At 40.7% G+C, this 23,695-nt stretch overlaps 1 protein-coding gene across 1 annotated transcript; it reads right to left on the minus strand.

The window, feature by feature from the left end:
- Nucleotides 1-17,374: 17,374 nt before the first annotated feature.
- On the minus strand, nt 17,375-23,689 carry Bambi (BMP and activin membrane bound inhibitor). Its single transcript, XM_015483493.2, has 3 exons — nt 23,571-23,689; nt 19,948-20,235; nt 17,375-19,526 (listed from the first exon to the last, which is right to left on the minus strand). Exons 1-3 carry the CDS (start codon nt 23,644-23,646, stop codon nt 19,108-19,110), a joined length of 783 nt encoding a protein of 260 aa, XP_015338979.1. The 5' UTR covers nt 23,647-23,689; the 3' UTR covers nt 17,375-19,107.
- Nucleotides 23,690-23,695: the final 6 nt, after the last annotated feature.

Consider the following 23,695-nt stretch of genomic DNA (forward strand, 5'->3'; position numbering starts at 1 on the left):
AAGCCTGGTTTCTCCCCTTCTCAGGTACAGTGAGGCTCTAGGTTCCTGGCCTCCAAAACAATAGGAGATCTGAGAAATTCCAGGAGGATGTGATGATCACTCAGAAACTATTTAATATAAACAGGGAAGCATGCAGTTTATAACTTCCAAGGGGGGAGACCTAAAGATAAAAGGGATAAAATCATTCTCTTTTGATAAGTAAAAGATAATCACAGGAGTTTTCAGTAGCGAGTGGAAAATGAGGCTTCATTTCCTCAGTCTTCACCTGTGTCCATGACACTGTTTACAATTCTCAACTGATGGGAAGTTAAGGAAGGTTGACAAAATAAAGGAAATACCAGGAAACTGTGGGAACTCCTGGATGGGAGGAATACACCTGGAAAAGGTGCATTAATTTCTTCTGTTTTGTGGCAGAGACAATCCCATAGATAGAAATCCTTCACATAAAGGCACAGTCCCATGGACACTTCTCCCCAAATTTCTAAAAGCATAAATAACTTAAAATTTACCATTGCAACCATTTTTCAATTTACAGTTAAGTGGCATTATGGATATTCTCAGTGTTATGTAACTATCACCACCATCCACCTCTGAACTTTTTAATAAGCCTTCGCTGAAACTGGATAACCACTAAACATGACCTTCCCATTTCCCCTCCCCTCAGTTCCTGGTAACCTCTATTCTACCTTTTTTGTCTAAGAATTTACCTATTGCACATACCTCAGATGAATGGCACATGATATCTGCCCATTTGTGCTTACTTCACTAAATAATGTTTTCTAGGTTCATTTATATTATAGCCCATGTCAGAATTTTATTGTTTTTTATGGGTGATATTCTATTACATTTACATATAGCACATTTAGTCTATTCATTCATCAATGGACACGTGGGTTGTTTCCACCTTTTGACTCTTTTTTAATATATATTTATTTTTTAGTTGTAGTTGAGCATAATATTTTACTTATTTATTTTTATATGGTGCTGAGGATCAAACCCAGGGCCTCCTTTGCACATGCTAAGCGAGCACTCTACCGCTGAGCCACAACCCCAGCCATCCACCTTTTGACTCTTGTGATCATGCTTCTATAAACATTGATGAACAAGTATCTGAGTCTCAAGGGGAGAAAGATGAGCACTTGATTATCTGAGACACGTGCTGCCAGATGCCAGGCAGCCTGTTAAGGAGAATTCACCTAAAATGTTTAATAAATTGCTGAAGGCTGTTAGTTAATATTGGTTGGTGTGAGGATACGGAACTCCTAAAAGCCTAAACACCGGAGACTTTGCACCCATTCACAAGTTCATCTCCACAGGGTCTTCAAAGACAGGCTGAGAGTAGGACAAAAGTCCTGAGAAAACCCCTTAATGGTTCAGGCCTGGAGAAGGGAGCGGAACAGAAGGAAAAGCACAAGGCCCCACCTAGATCCTTCTTTTCTATCTGTTAATAAGAGCCCCAGCTATGGCAGGAAGAACATAAAACACCTTAGAATGCTGGAGAAGACCCATTGAAATGAGGGGAAGGGAAAAGGAAAATCCTCTAGCCCTACAAAAGTATAACTGGGATTCAGACTATTGGAGATCTCCCACCATTGGTGAATGGGGGAATAAGATCACAGGGGAGGCCCAACCCCCACAGAGCCAGGTACACAGTCTAGGTCTGTATGCACCAGGCCCTGGGTTTGGCCCTCAGACCCGCAAATCGACAGAGAGAGAGAGAGAGAGAGAGGGAGAGAGCAATTTAAATTCCAAAACAAGCAAAAAGAAAAAGTAATAAAGATAAGAAAAGCAATAAAAAATAGAGAGAGGAAATCAACTGAAATGTAAACTCTTCTCAAACTGAATGAGAGAAAAAGAAGGAAAACCCGAATTCCTAATGTCAGAAACGGAAGTGGGGACTTCACAAGAGAACCTACAAACATGAAAGGAATGATGAAGGCAGTGTTACGAATAATTCTATGCCTACATATCCAACAACTTGCATGAAATGGACAAATAACTTGAAAGACGAATTTCCAAAGCTCCTTCAAGAAGAAGTAGGTAAGGGCTGGGGTAGCTCAGTGGTAGAGCACTTGCCTCACATGTGTGAGGCACTGGGTTCGATCCTCAGCACAGTGTGAAAATAAACAAAGATACTGTGTGTTCATCTACAACTAAATACATATTTTTTAAAATGTTAAAAAAAAAGAAGTAGGTAATGTGAATAGTCTTATATCTACTATACAAGTTCTATGTTTACTAAAACAATTGAATTTAATTAATGTTTGCCAATAAAGAAAACTCTAAGCCCAAATTGCTTCACTGGAAAATTTTATAGAACATTTTTAAGGAAGAAATAACACCAGTTCTACACAAACTTTTGTAATATAGAAGAGGAGGTCACATTCCCTAGCTCATTCTTCAGGGCCAGCATTACCCTGATACCAACATTAGACAAAAACATTGTAAGAAAACTTCAGTCAGATATACCTTATGAACATAAATGTAAAATCCATAACCAAATACTAGCAAATTTGATCTAGTAATATTTAAAAATGGTAACACATTTGACATAGGTTTATCCTGGGGCATGCAAAACAAGTTCAACATTTGAAAATCAATATAATTCACCCTATCAACAGACCAACAATGAAAAACCATATGATTATCTTTAAAGATGCAGAAAAAGCCTTTGACAGAAATTCAACATCCATTTAGAATAAAAAAAAAAAAAAGACTCTCTGCAAACCAGGAAGTGGAGGGAACTTTCTCAAACTCATAAAGTGCGTTTTTCAAAAACTGTAGTTATCATCATGTAAAACTTAATGCTTTCTTTCTAAGATTGGGTATAGGCAAGGATGCCTGATTCTAACACCCCTAGGTTCAATCTCTGGTACAAAAAAAAAAAAAACTATAAAAGTGTCTGAATAATTACTCTCGATTTGGGGGCATTATCTCATTACTAGTCAGTTCCAGTTTGCAAAACAGCCCCAATCTGTGAGGGCACTTTAAGTCACCTAGGGTTCTGCCAAGGGCCAAGGAAAGCGAGGGGAGCTCTGCGTAAGTGATGGGAACCAATAGCCCTGGGGAGGCGGTTTGCCAGGGCCTAACTTTGCCCCAAATCAGTACAAACTTCAGAAAGTGAGCTCTTGCTGGGGGACTCTTACCTTTTCCTTCCACTGTGATCTAAGCTCTCAAGGCTCCAAGTACCAGATTTAACTGGTACTTGAGGGCCTTGTGTGACCCTGGGGCTGATCTCATTAAATGTTAACCTGTTCCATTTGTTTCTTTTTTTCTATGAGCAAGAAAAAAAAAATTAATTTCCTTCTACTCTTATAATATTCCATTATGTTTTCCTTCTTCTCCTTTGTTCTTTTTGTTTTCATGCCTGCCCCCTGCAGTCATACACTGCGGAAAATCAAGGTGAGTCAGGAATGGGTACCATGGCAAGACTCCTTAACTGTTAAAAGGTTCTTGAACACCCTGTCCCCTGATATAACCAATTCTCCCTCTCTCTAGTTCACTTCATTTAAGCAAAACTTGGAAGAGTTAAACATTGACCTTTTATGTGCTAATCATTCTAGAGACCCTTTGTATGCTAGCCTCAAATAGAGAAATTCACTTAACCTGATGAATGAACTTTCTGATACCATTATTTGGTGAGAGCCTGACAATTCTCATTCTACTGCTTCTTTTCTTTCTGAAATATCAACTATTCACTGTTCAGTGGGAAGCTGACTGACTATTCTGGAAATAGAATGCTACTCTTCCCAAAATTCAACTGTGCCCTGCTTCACTCATAGATTGTTTTCTGAAAGAATGTGTTTTTAGGATAGTGTTATGAATGAAGTGAATGAGTTGTGAAAGCATAACCATAAAGAAATAGAATTGCACCATCAAGGAGAGAATTGTAGTTTCTGGATGCTACTGAGGATTTAGAAATACATGAAGTTTGACATTTTATGACTTTACAAAATAGATGCGGATACTCATTTCCGAAATGGTATCTGGATCTCCTATTCTTGGCTGAGAACTAAAAATCAAGACTTTCCTGGGCTGGGGATGTGACTCAGTAGTATAGCACTTATCTAGCAAGTGAGAGACCCTGGATACCTCCTCCAATGCCCTCTAAAGTGGGAGACTGGGGGTGTATCAAGATTATTGAATGAGTACATTCAGTATATCATTTCTCCACAGTTAATTCTGTATGTTTCCAAGGGAGAAATTGCTCACTTAAAAAATAGTTTTAGGCTGGGGATGAGGCTCAGTGGTAGAATTCTTGCCTAGCACTCACTAGGCCCTGAGTTCTATCCCCTGTACCACTAAAAAAAAAAAAAAAAAAAAGAGTTGGGGAGAGGATTTTCAGAAGGATTCACTAATATAAACCACAAGGCTGGGGTCATCAGAATTAATTTCTGCTTCTTTTGATAAAAGGCAACTAAAAGTCATGTAATCCCAGCAACTCAGGAGGCTGAAGCAGGAGAATCACAAGTTCTAGGCTGACCTCAGCAAATTTTAGAGACTCTGTCTCAAAATAAAAAACAAAAAGGACTGGTAACATAGCTCAGTGGTGGGGTGCCCCAGTATCACAAGAAAAAAAAATAAGAGTAAGATAGAGTGAGATTGTGGTTTTCCTCCTTCCTCCATCCTCCTTCTCCATCAAGAGCCAAAACAGAAAAGTTAACAATAATCTGTCCATATTCCAGAATAAGGGGTCTCTGGAGAGGAGAATATTTCTTTCCCTATAAGTTGCCAGAACAATAAAACATGTCATCTTCCCTAGAGGAATTAAAGCTGTAGAGAAGAGATTTTGTTTTTCTTTTAAAAATTTTTTTTGTAGTTATAGATGAAGAGTATGCCTTTATTTTGTGTGTGTGTGTGTGTGTGTGTATTTTTTAACATGGTACTAAGGATCAAACCCAGTACCTCACACGTGCTAAGCAAGCACTTGGCCACTGAACTACAGCCCCAGCCCAAAAGAAGAGATTTCTTGTCAACCTCAAACCCCATCCCAGACATAAGCTAGGCAGATAATTCTTTCCTGGTTCCACTGGTGGGATGGGGTATGACTTGGCTGAAATAATATGGCTTAAGTGTAGTATATTTTGCCTTCCTGGAAAATAGAGACGCTATTCCTGACAAAGTACTATTGAAACATTTCCATTCAGAAATAAAACTTGGTGAACTTGATTTTAACTTCTTCACCAGTTTTCAGAATCCATTGGGGAGAACGTGGCCTAGTAAGGTGATGTAAGGCAGAAATCCCAGATCTGAGTTCTTGTTCACAGCGTGGCCTTGGGTAAGTCATCCAGCTAATGTAAGTCTTCCAGCAAGGGAGGCAGAAGAACATCCAATTTTGCAATATATAAGCACCAACTAAATATTAATCACTTAGGTGCAGGCTAATAGGAAACATAAATATTCCCTGTCATTTTTCCTAACCGGGGCACAGTCTGCTCATCTTAACATTTCAGCTAATTGTAAAAAAAATTTCAAAAGCAAAAGACCAATTTATTGTTATATAATATTTGTCCTCAAGAAAGAAAAAAAGTATAAAAGCATTAAAGGTTAAAGTTATTTTTAAGTAGAATTGTTTCTAAGTTTCTTTGTTTGGTTGGTGGGTTGGTTGTTTTTTGTTTGTTTCGGTTGGGGGTTTTTTTGAAGTTTATTTGGTTGAACTTTATGTTTTGTTTTGTTCCATTTTTGTTCGGGAAAGTCTAAGAAAAATCAGCATGTCTGTTTCAAACCGTACACAACAGTGTTGCTACTGCTTTTGTTCACTACAGGGTTTGGACTTTTCTATCTTCTTTCCCTACTCTCTGTAGTCCAAATCCTGAGTTTGAGACTTATTGTAAATGTAAATTCAATTACTAACCATATTCCAAATGGGCAGTCCTTTGTTGATCAAAAAAGGAAAGATGGGCTGAAGCATGTACATCATTTTTCATCTTCTTAAAGCAGATTTCATTGGTTTAATTATAAATATTAGAGAAAGGAGACATGAATTAAAACCTATATTGAAAGAGTAATGAGAACTAAAAGTATAGAAGAAATAAAAATATGGAAACACATGAGAAAAAGCCTATCTTTATTTCAAAAGTAGTGTTGTAACAATAATTTCAATGTTATAATGTCTTTCCCAAGGAGATCAAAGGACTCTAATGGCACTCTAGAATTCTCATAACACATAGTTGAGGTAGGAGCAAACCACTATGATCTTGTGACTCTTATTTTACAACTAAAAAAGATGAACCTGTGTGCTAGCAGCTTTCTGTTACTATAAAATATAACCTGAGATGATCAAGTTAAAAAGAGGGAAGGTTTATTTTCAGCTTACAGTTTCAGAGGTTCTAGTCTATGATCAACTGCCCCTGTTGCTTTGGGCCTCTGGCAATACGGTACGTCATGGTGGGCAGCATGTGGTGGAACCATCTGCTCACTTCATGACAAGCAGGAAGCAAAGAGAAAGGAACAGACCAGGATCCCACAATCCCTTTCAAGGGTATTCCCTTAATGGTGGCTTAATGGTGGAAGTTCCTCCCACTAGGCCCTGACTCTTGAAGTTTCTACCACCTCCCAATATTTCCAAACTGGACACCAAGTCTTTATCCTTTTGGGGGACATTGCAGATCCAAACTGGAAGGTGATATGGTTTACTAAAGCTCACTAATCAATATAAACTGTTTGAACAAATTTCTTTTTCAGAAACTGAAAACCGATTTTATTGTAATCAAGCAGTAGTGAACGGGAGCCATAAAAATGGTGGGGTGGGGAGTGGGTGGAGGAATACCTGTAATCGTGATAGCTTTTATTCATCACCTGTGTTGTGTCAGGCATGATACTACAGATGACATATGCATTGTCCAGAATGTTCTGGAAGGCTCTGCAGTTCCTCTCCATGTCCTGCCAAAGCTGCATAAAACTGTGTGCAGCCCTTGGCCAGCCTTAGGCTGATGCTTCTTGCATTCCACCTAGGATCAGGGGCCCTAGGTTCCCACGAGAGTCCCATGGGCCTTCTGAGGGTGCACAGCCCCATTCAGCAGGGCCAGGGAGAGACACCTAGTCCCTCAGACAGTCGAAGCTGAGCCTCTAGACCAGTTACACAGTAGGCCACAGCCTGGACTCCAGCTACTTGCCAAGGGGCCACCAGTTTGGCCAGAATGCTGGCAGTACCTCACCAAGCAGAGACCTAGTGGCCCTGTTAATTAGGAGAAGCATAGGGCCAAGTTGGAGCTTTTGCTCTTAGGGGAAGTCCTGACAAGCTCTTTCCTGGTCCAGGCAGCACATGGTGAGACTCATGTTTTCACCATCACAGTTCTGGCAGGAGCCCAACCTTAACATCTTGGAGCGACTTCACAAGTGAGTACGGGAGAAGAGCCACTCTGATTTCCCTAGCTAATTGAATAGCCTGGACCAGACTGGAAATGTCATCTATTCCGTTTCATTAGAGAACCAAAGAGTGGGTGGTCATAAATTGGTCTGCCCAAAGCAAGAATTAAGGTACTTACATAAGTGGCCAGTGAAAATTGTCAAGCAAGAGCATTGGAGGCATGGATGTCACCTTCTAGGGTGATGACACATTCAGAACTCAGAGGCCATAGGAGCTGCAAAATTAACACTGTGACACAGAGACTGTGTTCTCAGTCTTAAGGATGGTGATGTCCTCCCTCAGCCACCATTCTGACTATGAGCACTCCAGCTTGCCTCCTGATCCCTAAGTCTGTGGGTTCCAATCCTCCACTATTGTAGAGTGAGGAATGGGCACTTGGAAATGTATGTTCTATATGGGGAGCTTGGTGCAGTGAGTTAAAATGGGATTCTTGAGTGGATAGCCAAGGTCCTGTGTATCTATCTAAATGGGCAAGAATTCAGTGCTCCAGGTCAGGGTGGGCAAGAGGGCTCAGGCTGGGGTTCAGGACTGGCCCACAAGCTTATTATTACCACACCAAGATTAATGTGAGAACTTCCCAATAAGCCCAGTGTCAAAAGTCTGTGTCCAAGCTGGGCATGATGGCACATGCCTATAATCTCAGCGGCTCAGGAGGCTGAGGCAGGAGGATGGCAAGTTCAAAGCCAGCCACATCAACAGTAAGGCGCTAAGCAACTCAGTGAGGCCCTGTCTCTAAATAAAATACAAAAAAGGGCTGTGGATGTGGCTCAGTGGTTGAGGGCCCAAGTTCAATCCCCAGCACCTCCTACCAAAACAGTCAGTGTCGAATCTAGTCACGGAACACAAAAGGGCTGTTGCACTGAAAACCCGAATACATGATAGAAAGAAAGGGCATTAGGTCAGAGCAAAAGGAGGCAAAAAAGCCTGAAACCGACACCAAGAGGTGGCCCGAGCTGTGGATAGTCACAGACAGGCAAGTAACATCAAGCCAAGTGGAAGAGTTGAGGGTATAGTGTTTATCATGAGTAATAAAACGTATGTCCCAGGGGGTCAGAAGAAGAGGGGTGAGGAGCATGACCCAGAATGAGTGTAAATGTACAAGATCTGATCGGCCTTGAGAAATGTGCTTCTGTGAACTGTTTTCTGCCTCATGCAGCAAGTGGCCCCAGGAAATGGTTGATATCTGCTTAAGAATGCAGACAGGTAGGAGACATATAGATGGATTCCTGGGATTGGGGAAGTCTCATAGACGTGTCAAGATCTTAATTTACATACATAGGAGGTCAATTTACAAGAACACTGGAAGTCATATAAGCATGTCTGTCACAACATTTTCAGTAAGGAACAACAATGACTATTTGCTGAATTTATGATTTATTAAATTTTATTGTGCTTTAAGTTCAACAAATTTCCTTTTTTGGGGGGGTACTGGGGATAAAATTCAGGGGTGCTTTACCACTGAGCTATATCCCAAGCCCTTTTTGCTTTTTATTTTGAGACAGGTTCTCCTTAATTAGCTGTGGCTGGCCTTGAACCTGTGAATCTCCTGTCTCAGCCTCCCAAGTCACTTGAATTACAGGCGAGTGCCACCATACCTGGCTAGTCTAACAAATTTCTTAAAAGACATATATTCTCATGATAATAGTCCTTACTTAGTGTTTTTAGTCAGCTTTTTCACTGCTGAGACCAAAAGACCTGACAAGAACAATTAAAGGAGGAAAAGTTTATTTGGGTCTCAAGGTTTCAGAGGTCTCAGTCCAAAAATGGCCGACTCCATTGCTCTGGACCCAAACGAGGCAGAACATCATTGTTAGGTCGGTGGCGACTTGGTGGCGGCTTAGTGGCAACTTAGAACAAAGCAGCCCTTGCCGGAAAAGAACATCAATCAGATGCCGGCGGAAACGCCTGTCAATCAGCCAGATCTCCTGACTAACGCCTGTCAATCAACAAGACCCCCTGGCCAATCCTGGAGTTCAGCCAACTCCCCTGACCAACTCCAAGGGGGCAAGGGACCCTAGAAACACCTTTTCCTGTCCTAAGCCCTTCCCTTCCTGCTGTAAGCCCCATAAAAGTCCAGTCCGGTCGAGCTTCCACGCGGTTTCTCCTCAGACCCTTCCCCTGTCCCCTCTGTGGGTCTGATCGAGTTCCGCCCGGGAGTGATATCTCAATAAAGCCTGTTCAGCGGCCCTTTTAAATCTGCCTCCTTTGGTTGCTGCCTGCCTCGCCTGATCTGACAATCATGGCAGAGAGTATGGTGCAGGAAAACAGTTCAGGACATGGAACCAGGAGGCAGAAAGAGAGAGAGAGAGAGAGAAACGCTTTCTCTCTCTTCTCACCAGGACAAAATATAAACCCCAAAGGAATGCTCCCAGGGACCCATCTCCTATCCTACCTGCCAAGAGTTACCATCCAGGTAATCCCATCAGTGGATCGATGCACTGATTAGGTTAAGGTTCTCATAACCCAATATAGTCTCACCTCCAAACTTTCTTCCATTGTATCATATATGAGCTTTTGGGGGACGCCTCATATCTAAACCATAACACTTAATTTATGGAATATAGTGTGGTCTGGAACAAAACTTGAATCCACTTCTTGGTTTCCTGTGGGATAACTGTCACCAGCCTTTCACCTGGACACCCAGGCAGCAAGACAGTGGCCGGTGCTGAATGCTACTACCACCCACTCTTAGCGCAATGCACTATGGCTTGGCCCTCTGTCAGCTAATTGAACAGAGAAGATGAACACACTTGACAAATGTATATTCATTAACAGGCTATACAAAAACAGGTATTTGTTATAACAGGGAGCAGATAACATTCTCCTCCTGATTTGGAAGTGTTAAGCTGCTCAATGCTTATGTTACACATCATAATTGTTCTTAATAAGTGACATTTTTTTCCTGCAAGGGATACTGGAGTTTCAATATTTTTAAAGCAAATTAAGTACTTTCCTACTTTCTTGAGCAAAATATAAACAATAAACATGGAAACTGAAATTGAGCAAATTAAAGACACAAATTTTTAAAAAGTTTAAATATCACTGGGCCTTTGAATTTATCTGAAATCTAACTCTTCCATCTATAAAGTCCTGGGGATGAACCCTGCTACCTGCATGTCTTTTCTAAGCCTTTTGAGGACGTACGAAGGAATAGTATTTAGCAGTAATGTCTGCCATTCACAACTTCCTTAGGAACTGTGCTGTGTGTGTGTCTCTCTCTTTTTTTGGTAAGAGGGATTAAACCCAGGGGTGTTCAACTACTGAGCTACATGTCCAACCCCTTTTATTTCTTATTTTTGAGACAGGGTCTCACTAAGTTGCTTAGGACTGATAAGTTGTTAAGGCTGGTTTTGAACTTGTGATCCTCCTGCCTCAGCCTCTGGGATTATAGGCATGCACCTGCACATGGTTGGAATTGTGCTGTCTTTATTTACATTCTCATTGAATCCTCTCAGCAACCCAGAATGGTGATAATATTATCAGTCCCCATTATGGAAGTGAGGAGACTGGGAAGTTAATTAGCCTGAGGTGCTGCCAGTCCCTAGTAACAGACCAAGTCTGAACTTGAACCCTGGTACTTCGGAGGCCAAAACCATCTATACTCATAGTAGCTGTAAAATCTACACAAAACATTAGGATGAGCACTTTGGAAAAATGCTTTTGACTAAAACAAGTTTATACAAAGACACCTGATGAAGGATTCGTGGCAGGTCCAACTTTAGGCCCAGGAAGAGGTGCATTTTCCCAGAATAGGGATGAAAATGAAGCCAAAGGAAACTGCCAATTCCTTTTCTTCCAGAAGAGGTTTTTATGTGATGGATATTCTGAAAAGAGAGATTTTTCCTTTCTGAAGTCCTCTGCTGTTGTGGTGGCTCAGCACGAGGCCAGTGGAGCCTTAGAGGAACTGCAGAATATTGTGAGCCAGTGGCTTCCCAACAGGTCACCTTGCTCTGGCTCACTGTGGGAACCTGCAGTGCTCTTCTGCTGTTGAAGCCTGACTTGCATTAATGAAATTCCCAGGGACCCTGCTGTACCTAATTCATTGCTGAGGGCCCATGAAAAATAGCTCCATAAATCTTCTCTGCCTAGGAAGAAAAGGCCTGGTTTCCCAGGTTGGGATAAACAAATTTTGAGTATTTCAAAGCAACCTGGAAGCTACTCACTCCAATTTGCATACAAATACTGACAAACAACCTCCCATTGTTTGACAAGACATGGAGGATGTCAGATTTTATTGTCCAAATTTAGTGTTTGTCACAATCCGGTCCCTTGAAAGATTTACCTCATGACTTGCTTTACATTCAAGTGTCAGGACTGGGAAATGACCCTTGACATTTCACAATACTGGATGGACAGACAATTCCCTTTCTGTGGACTCCTAAACAAGCACCACCTCCCTGCTCTGTCCAGCCCCGTGAAATCGGTAGACAGATGCAAAGATCAGACTAAACTCTAAATCAAGCTCTAAAAGTGCTACAACAGGTTTTACAGAGAGATTGTTTTCTTATTTCCAGTAAGACATTTGCATCTTATTTATTTGCTTGCTTGTGATTTTGGGGGCCGAGGACTGAGCCCAGGACATTAGCATGGGAGGCAAGTGTTCTACCATTGAGCTACACGCCAGCCACATTGTATTTTAAAACCTTTCTTGTAAAGAGATGGTTTCTCTTTTCCATGCTTATTCATATTTTTAATAAACACTATTAAAAGCTAGAGCAGTGGTACATGCCTGTAATCACAGGACTTGGGAGTCTGAGGTAAGAATATCAAAAGTTTGAGGCTAGCCTCAACAACTTCCTGAGGCCCTAAGGAAGATCCTGTGTCAAAATAAAAAGGGCTGGGGATGTGGCTCAGTGGTTGAGGGCCCAAGTTCAATCCCCAGCACCTCCTACCAAAACAGTCAGTGTCGAATCTAGTCACGGAACACAAAAGGGCTGTTGCACTGAAAANAGCAGGTTGACATTGGTTTGAGCCAGGTCTCATAAAAAAAAAAATATATATATATATATATATATATATATATATATATATATATATATATATAAAGTGTGTGTGTGATAATATTTTAAAATATATAAATAAAAGGAACATGAGAAACTAGAAACAACATAGAAATTGGGAAGTCATGAATGACCACCCTCCCCTCTCACATACATTCAGTCTTTTTCCAAAAGTTATCTTTGATTATTTAAAGTTATCTATGAAATAGATATCCTTCTTAAAAGAACATTATCTAATAACATAAAAGAAGCACAAATAAAAGTCTAAATCACAGAGCCATACATGGTTGCAGAAAAGTCATTAGAGTTTTGAAGAAGGTGGTCATCTTTTAAGGAAGATGCTAAGTGTTTGTGGAGAAAAGGAAATTTGTAACTTTTATTGTGTCCTTGCTCTTATTATAGCCCATGGTTCATCTCCAGGAGAAGAAAAGAGAATTTACCAAAGTTGCCCAAGTGTGGCTGGGATGTACTAAGCCACTGTGGATGATGTACCAAATCAGGTTGCCAATTCTAGGTTCTCTTAAGTTTTGACCAACAAAACTCTCAGAGATTTGTTCTTCTTTTTTTTTTGGTGGTAGTGGGGATGAACCCAGGGCCACACACATTGTAGGTATAACATTCTGTCCCCGAGCCATGTTCTATGTTCTAGCCCGTCAGAGGCTTATTTTTAACTGCTTGGAAGAACACTGTCTGATATAAAGCTTGGACATCTTAAAATACTCAAATGAAAGTACAACTCTTATCTTAACAGAAGTTAACAATACATTTCTGGGTGAGAATTAGTATCTTTAGGTCTGCTTGGAGATCATACCAAAGTTAAAATGTAGATGAGCCGTTTGACTTTAGCAATGCTTCATTTTCAGGCCCATTTGAATTCTTTCTCCTCGACTTCTTTCGCAAGCTATTTGTTTTCCTTTTTTGGGGGCTTCATGTACCAAAATTTATTCCTATTATTATCATTATTATTATTTGTATGGTGCTGGGATCAAATTCAGGGCCTTAAGCAAGATAGGCAAGTACTCTACATCCCAGCTCACCACACAAAAACTATAATCTGAAAAAAAAAAAGGTTAGGATGGAAGAAAAGAAAGACCGATTTATTTATTTACCAACAACCTGAATTCAGAGGCCTGGTGACAAAAAGCCTTAATCCGTCCTTCTATCTAATTCTGGATTAAAGCGTAGAAAGGTATTGATCGCAGCTCCCTCCCACTCCAAGCTCACAGTTTAATCTCTAAATCCAGGTGAGGAATACTTCATTGACCAAGGCAACTATGAATTAAAGTCTGTGGTTATCAAAACCACATCCACTCAATTTAGCAAAAAACGCTTCAATTTGGACATTTAACACTTAAAAAGTAAGTGTGGTGTTTTTCCACTGTTCTCATCAATTCCCTAAGGAAATTCCAAGGGGAAGAGACCAGGGATAAAGAGCTTTTTGTATTTCTCATGCATTTAACTGCAAAAGAAATTTTTGTTCCATTAGGTTTGTAATGCAAGATCTTTCAGAGTAAATTTACACGACAGCCTCGGAGTTTATTAATTCAACACAAATAACTTAGTCTTCACATGTCTAAAAACAAATTGCTGACTTCTCATAAGTTCCAACAGTTACTTCTACACTGCTTGGAAAATTGTTAAATGTAAAATTATTCCAGGATTACAAAGCCTATTTAATTAGCATGACATATATAGATGGCACAGTTATCTGCCAGGCCAATCTGTCCTCAGTTCTATTCAGATTTAGTTCAACAATCTAATCTACAAGACACAGGTAGCTAATCACAATTTGAAATATCCCCTAGAGGCTATCTAGCCGTTTGCTACCATAGAATGAATCTCCTAACAGTCTGGAGGAATGACAAATACCTTGTGATAGCATCTAACTGCTTAGCAAAGTATCTCCCAGGATTGCTTATCAATGCCTTTCCTGTTACCCTTTTCATATTCCTCCAATGGGAAAAGTTTGCCTCAGTTTGCTGATAGGCTCCGCATAGCAATAAACACTTTCCCACTCTAAAAAGCAGATCCATTGAAAATTTACTGCCTTGCTGTAGGAGGTAAACCCCTATCTGGTTCAACTCTATTCTACTCCTTTCCAAATTCTATCTCCACATTTTTGGAATGACAGACAAGTGAATCAAGCCACCATGCTGCAGAACAGCCATGCTCACAGATTAACAAGGGAATGTTTAGAGTGGAAACTGCATCCCAAAGAAAGAGATATCCAAATTTGGAAGATGATTTAATTTCATTATTTCATGAGATCGTGAATTCTCTGATCAAGGATCTGCCTTTTTAAGTCAGCAGATTGAAAACAGCATTGACAGAATAGATTGAGTAGAGGGAAAGAGGACAAGTTGGTATCTGGAGCAGTTAAATTTTCCACAGGGTAACAAACTAAATTAACTCTACCCAGAGAAATTAAATGATCCTTCACTAACTTGCCCCTGGGGAGAAAAAAAAAAATCACAAGTTTCCCAATACCAGTGGAACGATTTGTATTTTGTTGGGAACACCAGTGGGGCACATTGTAAGTGATAGTGCAATTTGTTCAGGATGCATCAATCAGACACAAGCTATCCTGGCACTATTGAAACATCATCTGTCACCTATGGGCTCTTGATCCTCTCCATGGATGCTCTCCTAGCCCAGCTAAAACTGAAAGAACATCATCTGTCAAATACCAAAACACAAATATGTATAGAAGATTAAAATATTCTCACTGGGAGCTGTCTAGATTCCAATGGGAAACAGTTACAAGCCAGCGGATAGGAGAAAAGCATGTATGAAGGCAGTAAATTGAAGAAAACCATTAAAAAGGCTAAACCTGTCTGCTAGTGATTGAGAGCCTGGAAAGCTCAAATATCTAAAGATTTGAAATATTAAGAAGTTGGGATGGGGGTATTTCTCAGTTGGTAGAGTTCTTGCCTCAGATGCGCTAAGGTCCTGGGTTCAATCCTCAGCACCACACACACACACAAAAAGAAATATTAAAAAGTCACATAAAAACAATGACTATAAATGTTGGGCACAAGTTCTCAAACTTTAAGAACTATTATTTTGGGCCATTAAGTACACCTCTGAAACTTTCCTTTTTAAAGACACACCCTCCTATAGTGTACCCCCACCTCACTACCACCTCCAGCCCCATGCTGGGGATCAAACCAGAGCCTCCCGTATGCTAGGCAAGTGCTCTGCCCTGAGCTGCATCTCGAGCTCATCTGACATTCTAGTGCATACTAGCAAGAATAGCCACAATACAGTCTTTTTACTCTTCTTCTTTCTTTGTTTGGTGCTAGAAATTGAACCTAGGTCCTCCAGCAAAAATGTTTTCACAGTAAACCTGTCAGTTTTATTATTGCCCCCATTTTACAGGCAACAAAACTGAGCATTCAAAGTGCTTACATAATTTGCCTAAATTTACATGGCTTTGGAGGTTTCAAAGTTATTTAAGCTAAGTGGCAGAGAAGAGGACCAATTAGAGGTTATAAAGAAAAAAAAAAAAAAAGCTGTCCTGGCCCTAGAAAGGCCAGCTTTAGACTCATGATACTAGATGCCACTGCTTTTAAGCTTTTAGCCTATAATCAACCCATATTGAAACCAGATTTACCAGCCCTTCAGAGGAGAGCTTTGTGATTTTCTAAAGCAGACATGTTTGGTATTTTAGAAGGTCAACCCCCCTATGGTGCAGTGTTTTTAATAAAATCAGTTCAACAGAAATTAGAGACACCAGTCAATTTCTAGGAAGCCTCTGAGCCATTCAGAGTTAAGTCTGTGGAGGGGGGTGCAGTGCGAGGAATAGCATAAGACATTAACCACGCACAGGTCAAGTTTTCCAAAATGGGGCAGAATGTTAGAGGTACAGATGCAGAAACATCATGGCAGTTTTATCCCATTTGTCTTTGGTTTGGGTGAATTTCCACTTAAAAAGGAAAATTAATTTTGAGGGGAAGTTCTATGTCAGTATTAAATAAGGGCTGTTTTTGGTTAGGAAGCCTTGTATTGACACCTCTAAGTGCCAGCATACATCTTTTAGAGGGGGTAAAAAAAGACCTCAATTGTCACCTTTCTTAAATCAATCACGTAGGGAATCCCTATCTCCAGCTTGTAAAAACTTTACTCTCATAGGAGAGAAAATGTCAAGTCTTTATATAGTTCTTAATAAAATTCAGGCTGCAGCATTTTTATTGAAAGCCCAAGTTATGTGCAGATCTACTAGTGGCAAAGACAAACATAAATAGTCAATATCAAAAGGGTGAGGATTTTGGAAGAGACAGGCCTGGTCAATTGAGGCTAGAACTTGAGTCCCAGAAAAAAGTCTTGAGAGGCCAGGGGCCACCAAAGGACAGCCTCCTGAGTGCACAACAGAACAAGAGGCATTGGGAACCTCTTCACATTTATCTTCCATTAAGGGACTCAAGCCTTTCCGGTAGGATGAGGTTTACAGATTTGAAAACATATAACTTTAAGTCCTTTATTTCCCAATAACTTGCAGAGTTCCTAGTTAACTGATACTTGGAAGAAATCAGGTGAAACAAGAGGAAGAAAATTTGAAAAATTGACTACACATAGCTGATAATGGCTAAACCATTACTGACTATGAATGATGCTATACAAAAAAGAATGTTTGAGGGGTAAGAAGTCTCCATATTCAAGCAACAAAACTACTGTACTTTGATCAAGAGCCAGACAGTAGAGATAAGGATGTAAAATTTCACCAACAATTTTGATCAGTTTTCCTGTAGTCAGGTTTGAATGGCTGAGTTCAATCATTCCTTTTTTCCTCAAAAAACTGATACACTTATGGGAGCTGGGAGTGTAGCTAGGTAGCAGAACTGCTGGGCAGCAGAGCACATGCTTAGCATGTACAAGGCCATGGTTCAATTCCCAACACCAAATTTAAAAAAAAATAATTTAATTGACACTAATAGAAGAACACCTTTTATAAATAACAAGATAGGCATGTAAGAAGCATCAATCTCAAAAAGCACAATACAAATGCTGTCATTTATTAAAATGTGTATTTATTCCATAGCCTAATTTGTTTGGGGCAGTGATCTATTAATTGTCAAAATAATCTACTCATTTTTATACTAGTCATTTCAATTCAGATTCTTCCATGAACTTGACTACTGAACCTGTCTTAAGGAACCCAAATTAAGCTTATCATAAAATAATCTAATAATAAAGTATGCAAAAATGCTTTTAATATTAATACAAGAAAACCTCATTCTCAAATTACGCAGGCTAAACTATTTTGAAGCAAAAAAAAATCTCAAATATACAAAAGAATTGAAGAAAAAAACCTCCATGGCATATTATTCTCATTTTTGAGATAACCAAGATCCATTTGAGGGAAGAGTACACAAATATGGTATAGTTTTAAATTCAGGCTGGGCTGTGTCACCAAATGTCTTATAGGAGGCGGCAAGGGTTACGTAGCTGCATCAATTACAGGCTAATGCCTATGTTTTATTTGATTATATTAAAAGGATTATTGAGGGTTTAGAAATCTAATAGCACTGTGTTAATTCTCAATTGGCATATGTTTACTATTGAAAACCTTTCTAAGGATTAAAATAAGTTAAAAAAAAATCAACTGAACTACTGAAGAAAATTTGAAAACCAGGAGCACTGTACAATAAAGTCTGGCTAACTTGGGAGACAAAATATTTAGTTATTTAATTTGGTTTGAGGCAGAATAGTCAATCCGTTGTAAAACTAGACAGTGGTTAACTTTAATTACCAAAAAATATGTTTAGTTAGGGTATAGGTGGACACATTTATAAAGGTATCCCAGAACTGGATCAAGCTGATAAATATTACCTTTGCTATGGCAACTTCAAAAAAGCATCAATCATCTGACCTGGTATAAATAAGTTTTAAGAATTCTCTTAAGGATGGACGGGGGTGTAGCTCAGAGGTAGAGTGTATGCTCAGTATGCACAAGGCCCTGGACTTAGTCCTTAGTACCAAGGGCTAAGTAAAAAGGAAAAAAAAAAATCTTACCAGAATTATCCTTTGAAAGAAAAGTAGGTAAGATACTGAATGATGATCAATATACACTTAAGAAACTCCATGCTATAAGAAAATTGCATGTTTGTTTGAGAATAAACAAGATCTTGGTCTCATTATTAAAACAAAAAGAAAATCCAGCCAAATTCTGTAGTTGAAAATAAAGTACGAGCAACAATAGCTCTTCATTTGTGTAATTAACAGGTACTCTTACAGTTTAAGTTATTTTTCTTTTTTGTGGTGCTGGGCATCGAACCCAGGGCCTCACACATGCTAAGCAAGCACTCTACCACTGAGCAACATCCCTAGCCCCACCACTTTAACTTTTTAATTTATGAAAGACACCACTAAATTTCAGACAAAAAATATATATATTTTAAAAATCTTTACAATAAATCAAGATGTAGGAGCTTACATAGAGCACATTTAGTTTATTTAGGTACCCAATTCTAGCTCCCTTGGATGCAAATAACCCTGGTAACAGTGTGTACATAGTCTTCTCTTTGCTTCTTATAATTTTAAAGCAAATAATACATTTGACTGTATTCAAGTCTGTGCAAATAATCCTTCAGAAGAAATATCCAAGATTCTGTTTGCAGAGGTCATTTTGTCTATCAAAAATGATTCAATGACTTTGTTTGTCTCCAGATAAAGTGCTCCTGTCCAGCAGAACTCGAAGACCTTCAAGGGTTCAAGAAGTTTAGTTCAGATAAGACCCTGTCATACAAATTCCAGCTTCCCATGACCACTGTACATGCCCCAGTGAACGAGGGAGAGGATTTTATCGTTGCTGAGGTCTGCTTGTCTCATTTTATCACAGGTCAGACAGCAGTTCTCGTGCCCGCTGACAGGCACCATGCATTCCAAGTCTAACTTTGCAACCTGGCCCTTTTTGGAATGGTGTCCATGAAAGCTGTAGTGCAAACGAGAGAGCATCTGCTGCCGCTGATCCTGCAGTCTCTTGTTCTCACTTCGGAGCATCCTTAAGGCCAACATAATCAGCAACACTAAGATCAGCCCACCAGCAATGGGAACTGCGATCACTGCTGCCCGAAACCACAATTCTTTGGAGGAGGTCAGCTCCTGCACCTTGGTGATGAGGTTTCTGCTACCATCATGCTGATATCTGTTTCCTTGTCCTAAAGGAGTACAAATAAAATGATCAGACTGTGGAATAACTCCTCTTAGAGATATCCACTTTATAAACAAGGAATCCCATTAAAAAGTAGCTTACAATTATTTCAACAGTTTTTTAGAAATAAATATCGCAAAACTATCCAAAGAAGCTTGGCTGTCATCACTGAAATGTAATGGTCTTTTGATGTCTTCAAAATGTTTAAAAACAGGCAAAACCTATTATATAGACAGACATATAATGCTCAGGCAGACCAAAGCCACTCATCTTTGCATGCAGCCATGCTTCTCCCTCTGGTATCTCTAATTACATTAACAACAAAATCAATAGCAGACACACAAAGTCGTGGCTGCCACACGGTCTATAGATCAGGCACAGGTCTATAGATCAGGCAGGCACCTGGGTTAGGAACCGCTTCTACCTACCTGAGGATTCACCCTTGGGAGGAGAGAGAACATCGTGCAGCCCTCTGTAATTGCACATGTCTTCATGACAACATTCCAATGTGGGCATGGTGGTGCCAGAGTGGTTTTGGGCCTGTTTGGCTTGGCAGATGTCTGCTGTGCTTGCAAGAGAGTCCAGGCAGCCATGGGTGAGTGGGGAATTTGTGTTCTGAGGATCCAGAAGTCTAGAGAAGCAGGCGCTAAGCTCAGATTTACACATATAACCAGTTGCCACACAGTGGGCAGCATCACAGTAGCATCGAATTTCTCCTGAAAACAATGAGAAACCAGTCAAACTTCAATTCAGGGAATAGATAAAGCAACTATGCAAGCAATTGCTGAATACCAAGTTCAAGGACACTAATTTTAGATCATTCAAATTGATTGCTTTCAATAGCAGTTCACGTCCTCACTGGGACTGGAAACACCTTTAAGCATAAGTGCTTAAATGTCAATTAGTTACAATTTTAGGAATGTATTAATCCTAGTAGCAGATTTTTGATGAGTTAGAGTAATTAAAACTACTTTTGTTTCTGAAGGAAAAGTCATCATTATATTTTTTTCTACCATAAGGTAAATCACACTGATTATACTCCTAACACAATCATACATGATAAAAACGCTAAGCTTTGAGTTTTGTCAGTATAAATATTTGATTGGAGGAACTACTGAATTGTTTACTATCCCAAAGGACTGTGCCAAGATTTAAGAGCTGGAGCTAACACCTTATAAAGTTATTAACTAGAAACACAACAATCTAGAAATTGCCCAGGTCAGGAGGTTTTAAAACTATGAAACTGGGCAGCTATTTGCAACCTCTCTAGAAAAGGCAAACTTTGCCTATAAAGATCTTTTCATGCCGAGGAGCTTTTAGTCAGTATATTGTAAAACAGGAACTAGGCAGTTTACAATTAGTGGTTTGCTTGCCAAAGTCAATTTCTTTCAGCCCAAATGGAAAGTCATAAAAGGGGTGGGGGTGGGGGGACATAAAACTGCAAAGGCTGACTTCTCCTCCTCCTCAGTTTTACATGTAATTTAACATGTGATCTAAAAGGGGAAACACTGAAACTGAAAATCCTCTGCTGGTTGAATGAAAAATCCTAAGGAAACCTCAAATTTTTCTACAGGAAGTGATTAAAAGTTTCCTTTATAAAACTTATTTTGTGAGTTGCAAGGCTCTGTTAACATTTGGTAACAATGCAAGATTTGAGGTTTGAATGTGGATGTCTAGTTGAAATACTCTGGGTCTGAAATTGTCACTATGATACTCAACCTGGTGGACTCTGGTCATTGTTAACAGGCCACAGTGAAGGCTACGCTAAACTAACTAATGCACACACCTCTTCCCAGTTTCCCAATCAGAAGATTTGTTTAGTTACTGAAACCTTCACTCTGGAATTAAATGCTGGGGGCTGCAGGTTTACAGACTTCCCCCACTCATTTTTCTTCTTCCTCCTCCTTTTTCTGTGAATGCCTGAGTAAGGTGTCTCATATCTGTCTCATATCTGCCCAAATTCCAGGCCACCACATGGTGTGCTCAGTTTTCACTAGAGGCTGCTAATGCTTCAGCTCAAAGAAAAAACATCCAACTAAACACAGATCTTTGGCAACCTACTAACAGCACAAAACTGGGGTCTTGCTCCTAACTCTGCACTAGCCATCCTGGGTTTGGGCCCAAGTCTCCTTCTCCAGTCTCCTTTGCTTCAAGTAAGGACCTTGCTCTGCAACAGTCCTTTTCTGCTCTTTCCGGAATTGCTTTATTCTTCACATAAAGCTCAACCAGTCTAAGGTGGTGATGACTAGATTGATAAATTTCCCTAGATTGATAAATTTCACATACAAATTTGAAGTATAAATAAGACGGATGTAATGTTCATTTTGAGCCTGTCAGGCTCAGACCTGGTGCAGAATAGGAAAACTGAATACAAGTAAAATATTGCTTCAATGTTTATGAGAGTCTATTTAAAATACTGTATTTTCAATGACCTAAAACCGTCTAATAAAAAATTGACAGGTAACTGGGAAAGTTCTAAGACATTAACAAAAAAAAAAAAAAAAGCCACATTTTGGCGAAGAGAATGGACTTTTGTACTACTGTATTAAAACTATATTTCTGTCGTTTCATAAAGTTTCTTCCTGTGGCATGCAAAAGGCCAGGAGGGGACTGGTATTTTGAAACGGTGAACAATGCTCTTCTGTTTCCCCTTTTCTAGTTACTGTATGTAGTGATTAAACAAAAATGTCTGCTTTAGTCAAGATGGCTACAGGAGAGACTGCTGGCTTCTTTTAAAGCTTTTGAAGTCCACAGCAGTCAGAAATCTCTGATCCCCTAATTATATCATTATCAGGCGCATAGTTTCGGTATCTGTGACTTCATGTCAGCCTCAGTCCCTCCCTGTTCTGCCGGCCTTTGATAGGGCCAGGAGGCTCCCTTCTGCAAGCTGCAGAGGGCTGTTATTTAGGGTTAATTACACCCTTCCTTCCAAAATAAATAAATACTGTAGCACATCATCCTTGCTGGGCCAGCTTATCCTTTAACCTCATGCCTGCTACATGGCAATTAAGGAAAAATGGGGGGTGCAAAGGCTAAATAATGCTTCCTATTAAAAAAAAAAAATCTGTTCATAGAACAGTAGTTAAAGTCCATGGCAGGGAGGTAAGAACCTTGAAATCTAGAAAGGTCGTTTGGAACTAAAAGATGAAAGCCTGCAGGGCTAAGAAGTTGCTGTCTTTTTAAAATAGTGTTTGCAAAATAGAAGGTGAGTGGGAAATGGGACCGCTGACAGCATCTACTCCTCTCCGGCACTAAGGAGCAACGCAACACACCTTCTCTCGCTCATCAAGACACACACCCCACCTACACTCTCAGGGAGATCCACACACGCTGGATCCCAAAGACACAGAAACTTAGGTACTCAGAAAAACCAACCCGCTCGCACTCAAAGACAGAGACATCAAGAGACAGGCAGATGCACACATTCAGAAACAAAGACACGCAGATGCACTCAGACACAGAGATACACTCAGCGACACGGGGACATTAAGAGACACCCGGACACATTCAGAAACACGCAAAGCCACACGGTCGCTCTTAGAACGCAAAGACACATTTAGAGACAAGGGCAGAGACGCACAGAGACTCAGAGACAGACACTGAGAAACACAGGCATGGTGCAGCTAGGGCTAGGGTCTGCTTTTCCTTGGGTCAGTCCCGCGCTGCGCGGGGCAACGAGGGCCGCGGCGAGCAGCAGATCCTCCCGCCCCGGTCCCCTGCGGCCGCCAGCGTCCAGGAGTTCACCGACAAGCTTCGCAACACCTGACCAGCTCGCCGAGAGGCCTGACTGCACCTCAGGGCGTCGGACCCGGGGTCGAGGGGGCGGCCGCGAGGCCACCGCCACAACTTCTAAGAACACAGCAACTTGTCGCGACCTGCGGCTCTGCGCGGGAGGGAACTCGCCCGCCGCTAACAAAGCCTTGGCAGCCGGCTTCAAAGCCCCGCGGCTGCAGCCCGGCAGCCCGGCAGCCCGGTCCCCAGCTCCCGCGCGTCCGCAGGGCCCCTCCCCAGGATCCGCGGGCCAGACCACGGCCGCCCGGCGGGCACACACCTTTGGTGAGCAGCACCGCCATGGCGCAGAGTTCGAGCTGCAGCCAGATGAAGATGTAGCTGGAGTGGCGATCCATTGACGTCTCCCTCGGCCGCGGCGCCCCCGCCGCTCCCGGAGCCGCGGCG

This window comes from Marmota marmota, unplaced genomic scaffold (assembly GCF_001458135.2).
Source record: "Marmota marmota marmota unplaced genomic scaffold, marMar, whole genome shotgun sequence".
In the NCBI taxonomy this organism is placed as follows: domain Eukaryota; kingdom Metazoa; phylum Chordata; class Mammalia; order Rodentia; family Sciuridae; genus Marmota; species Marmota marmota.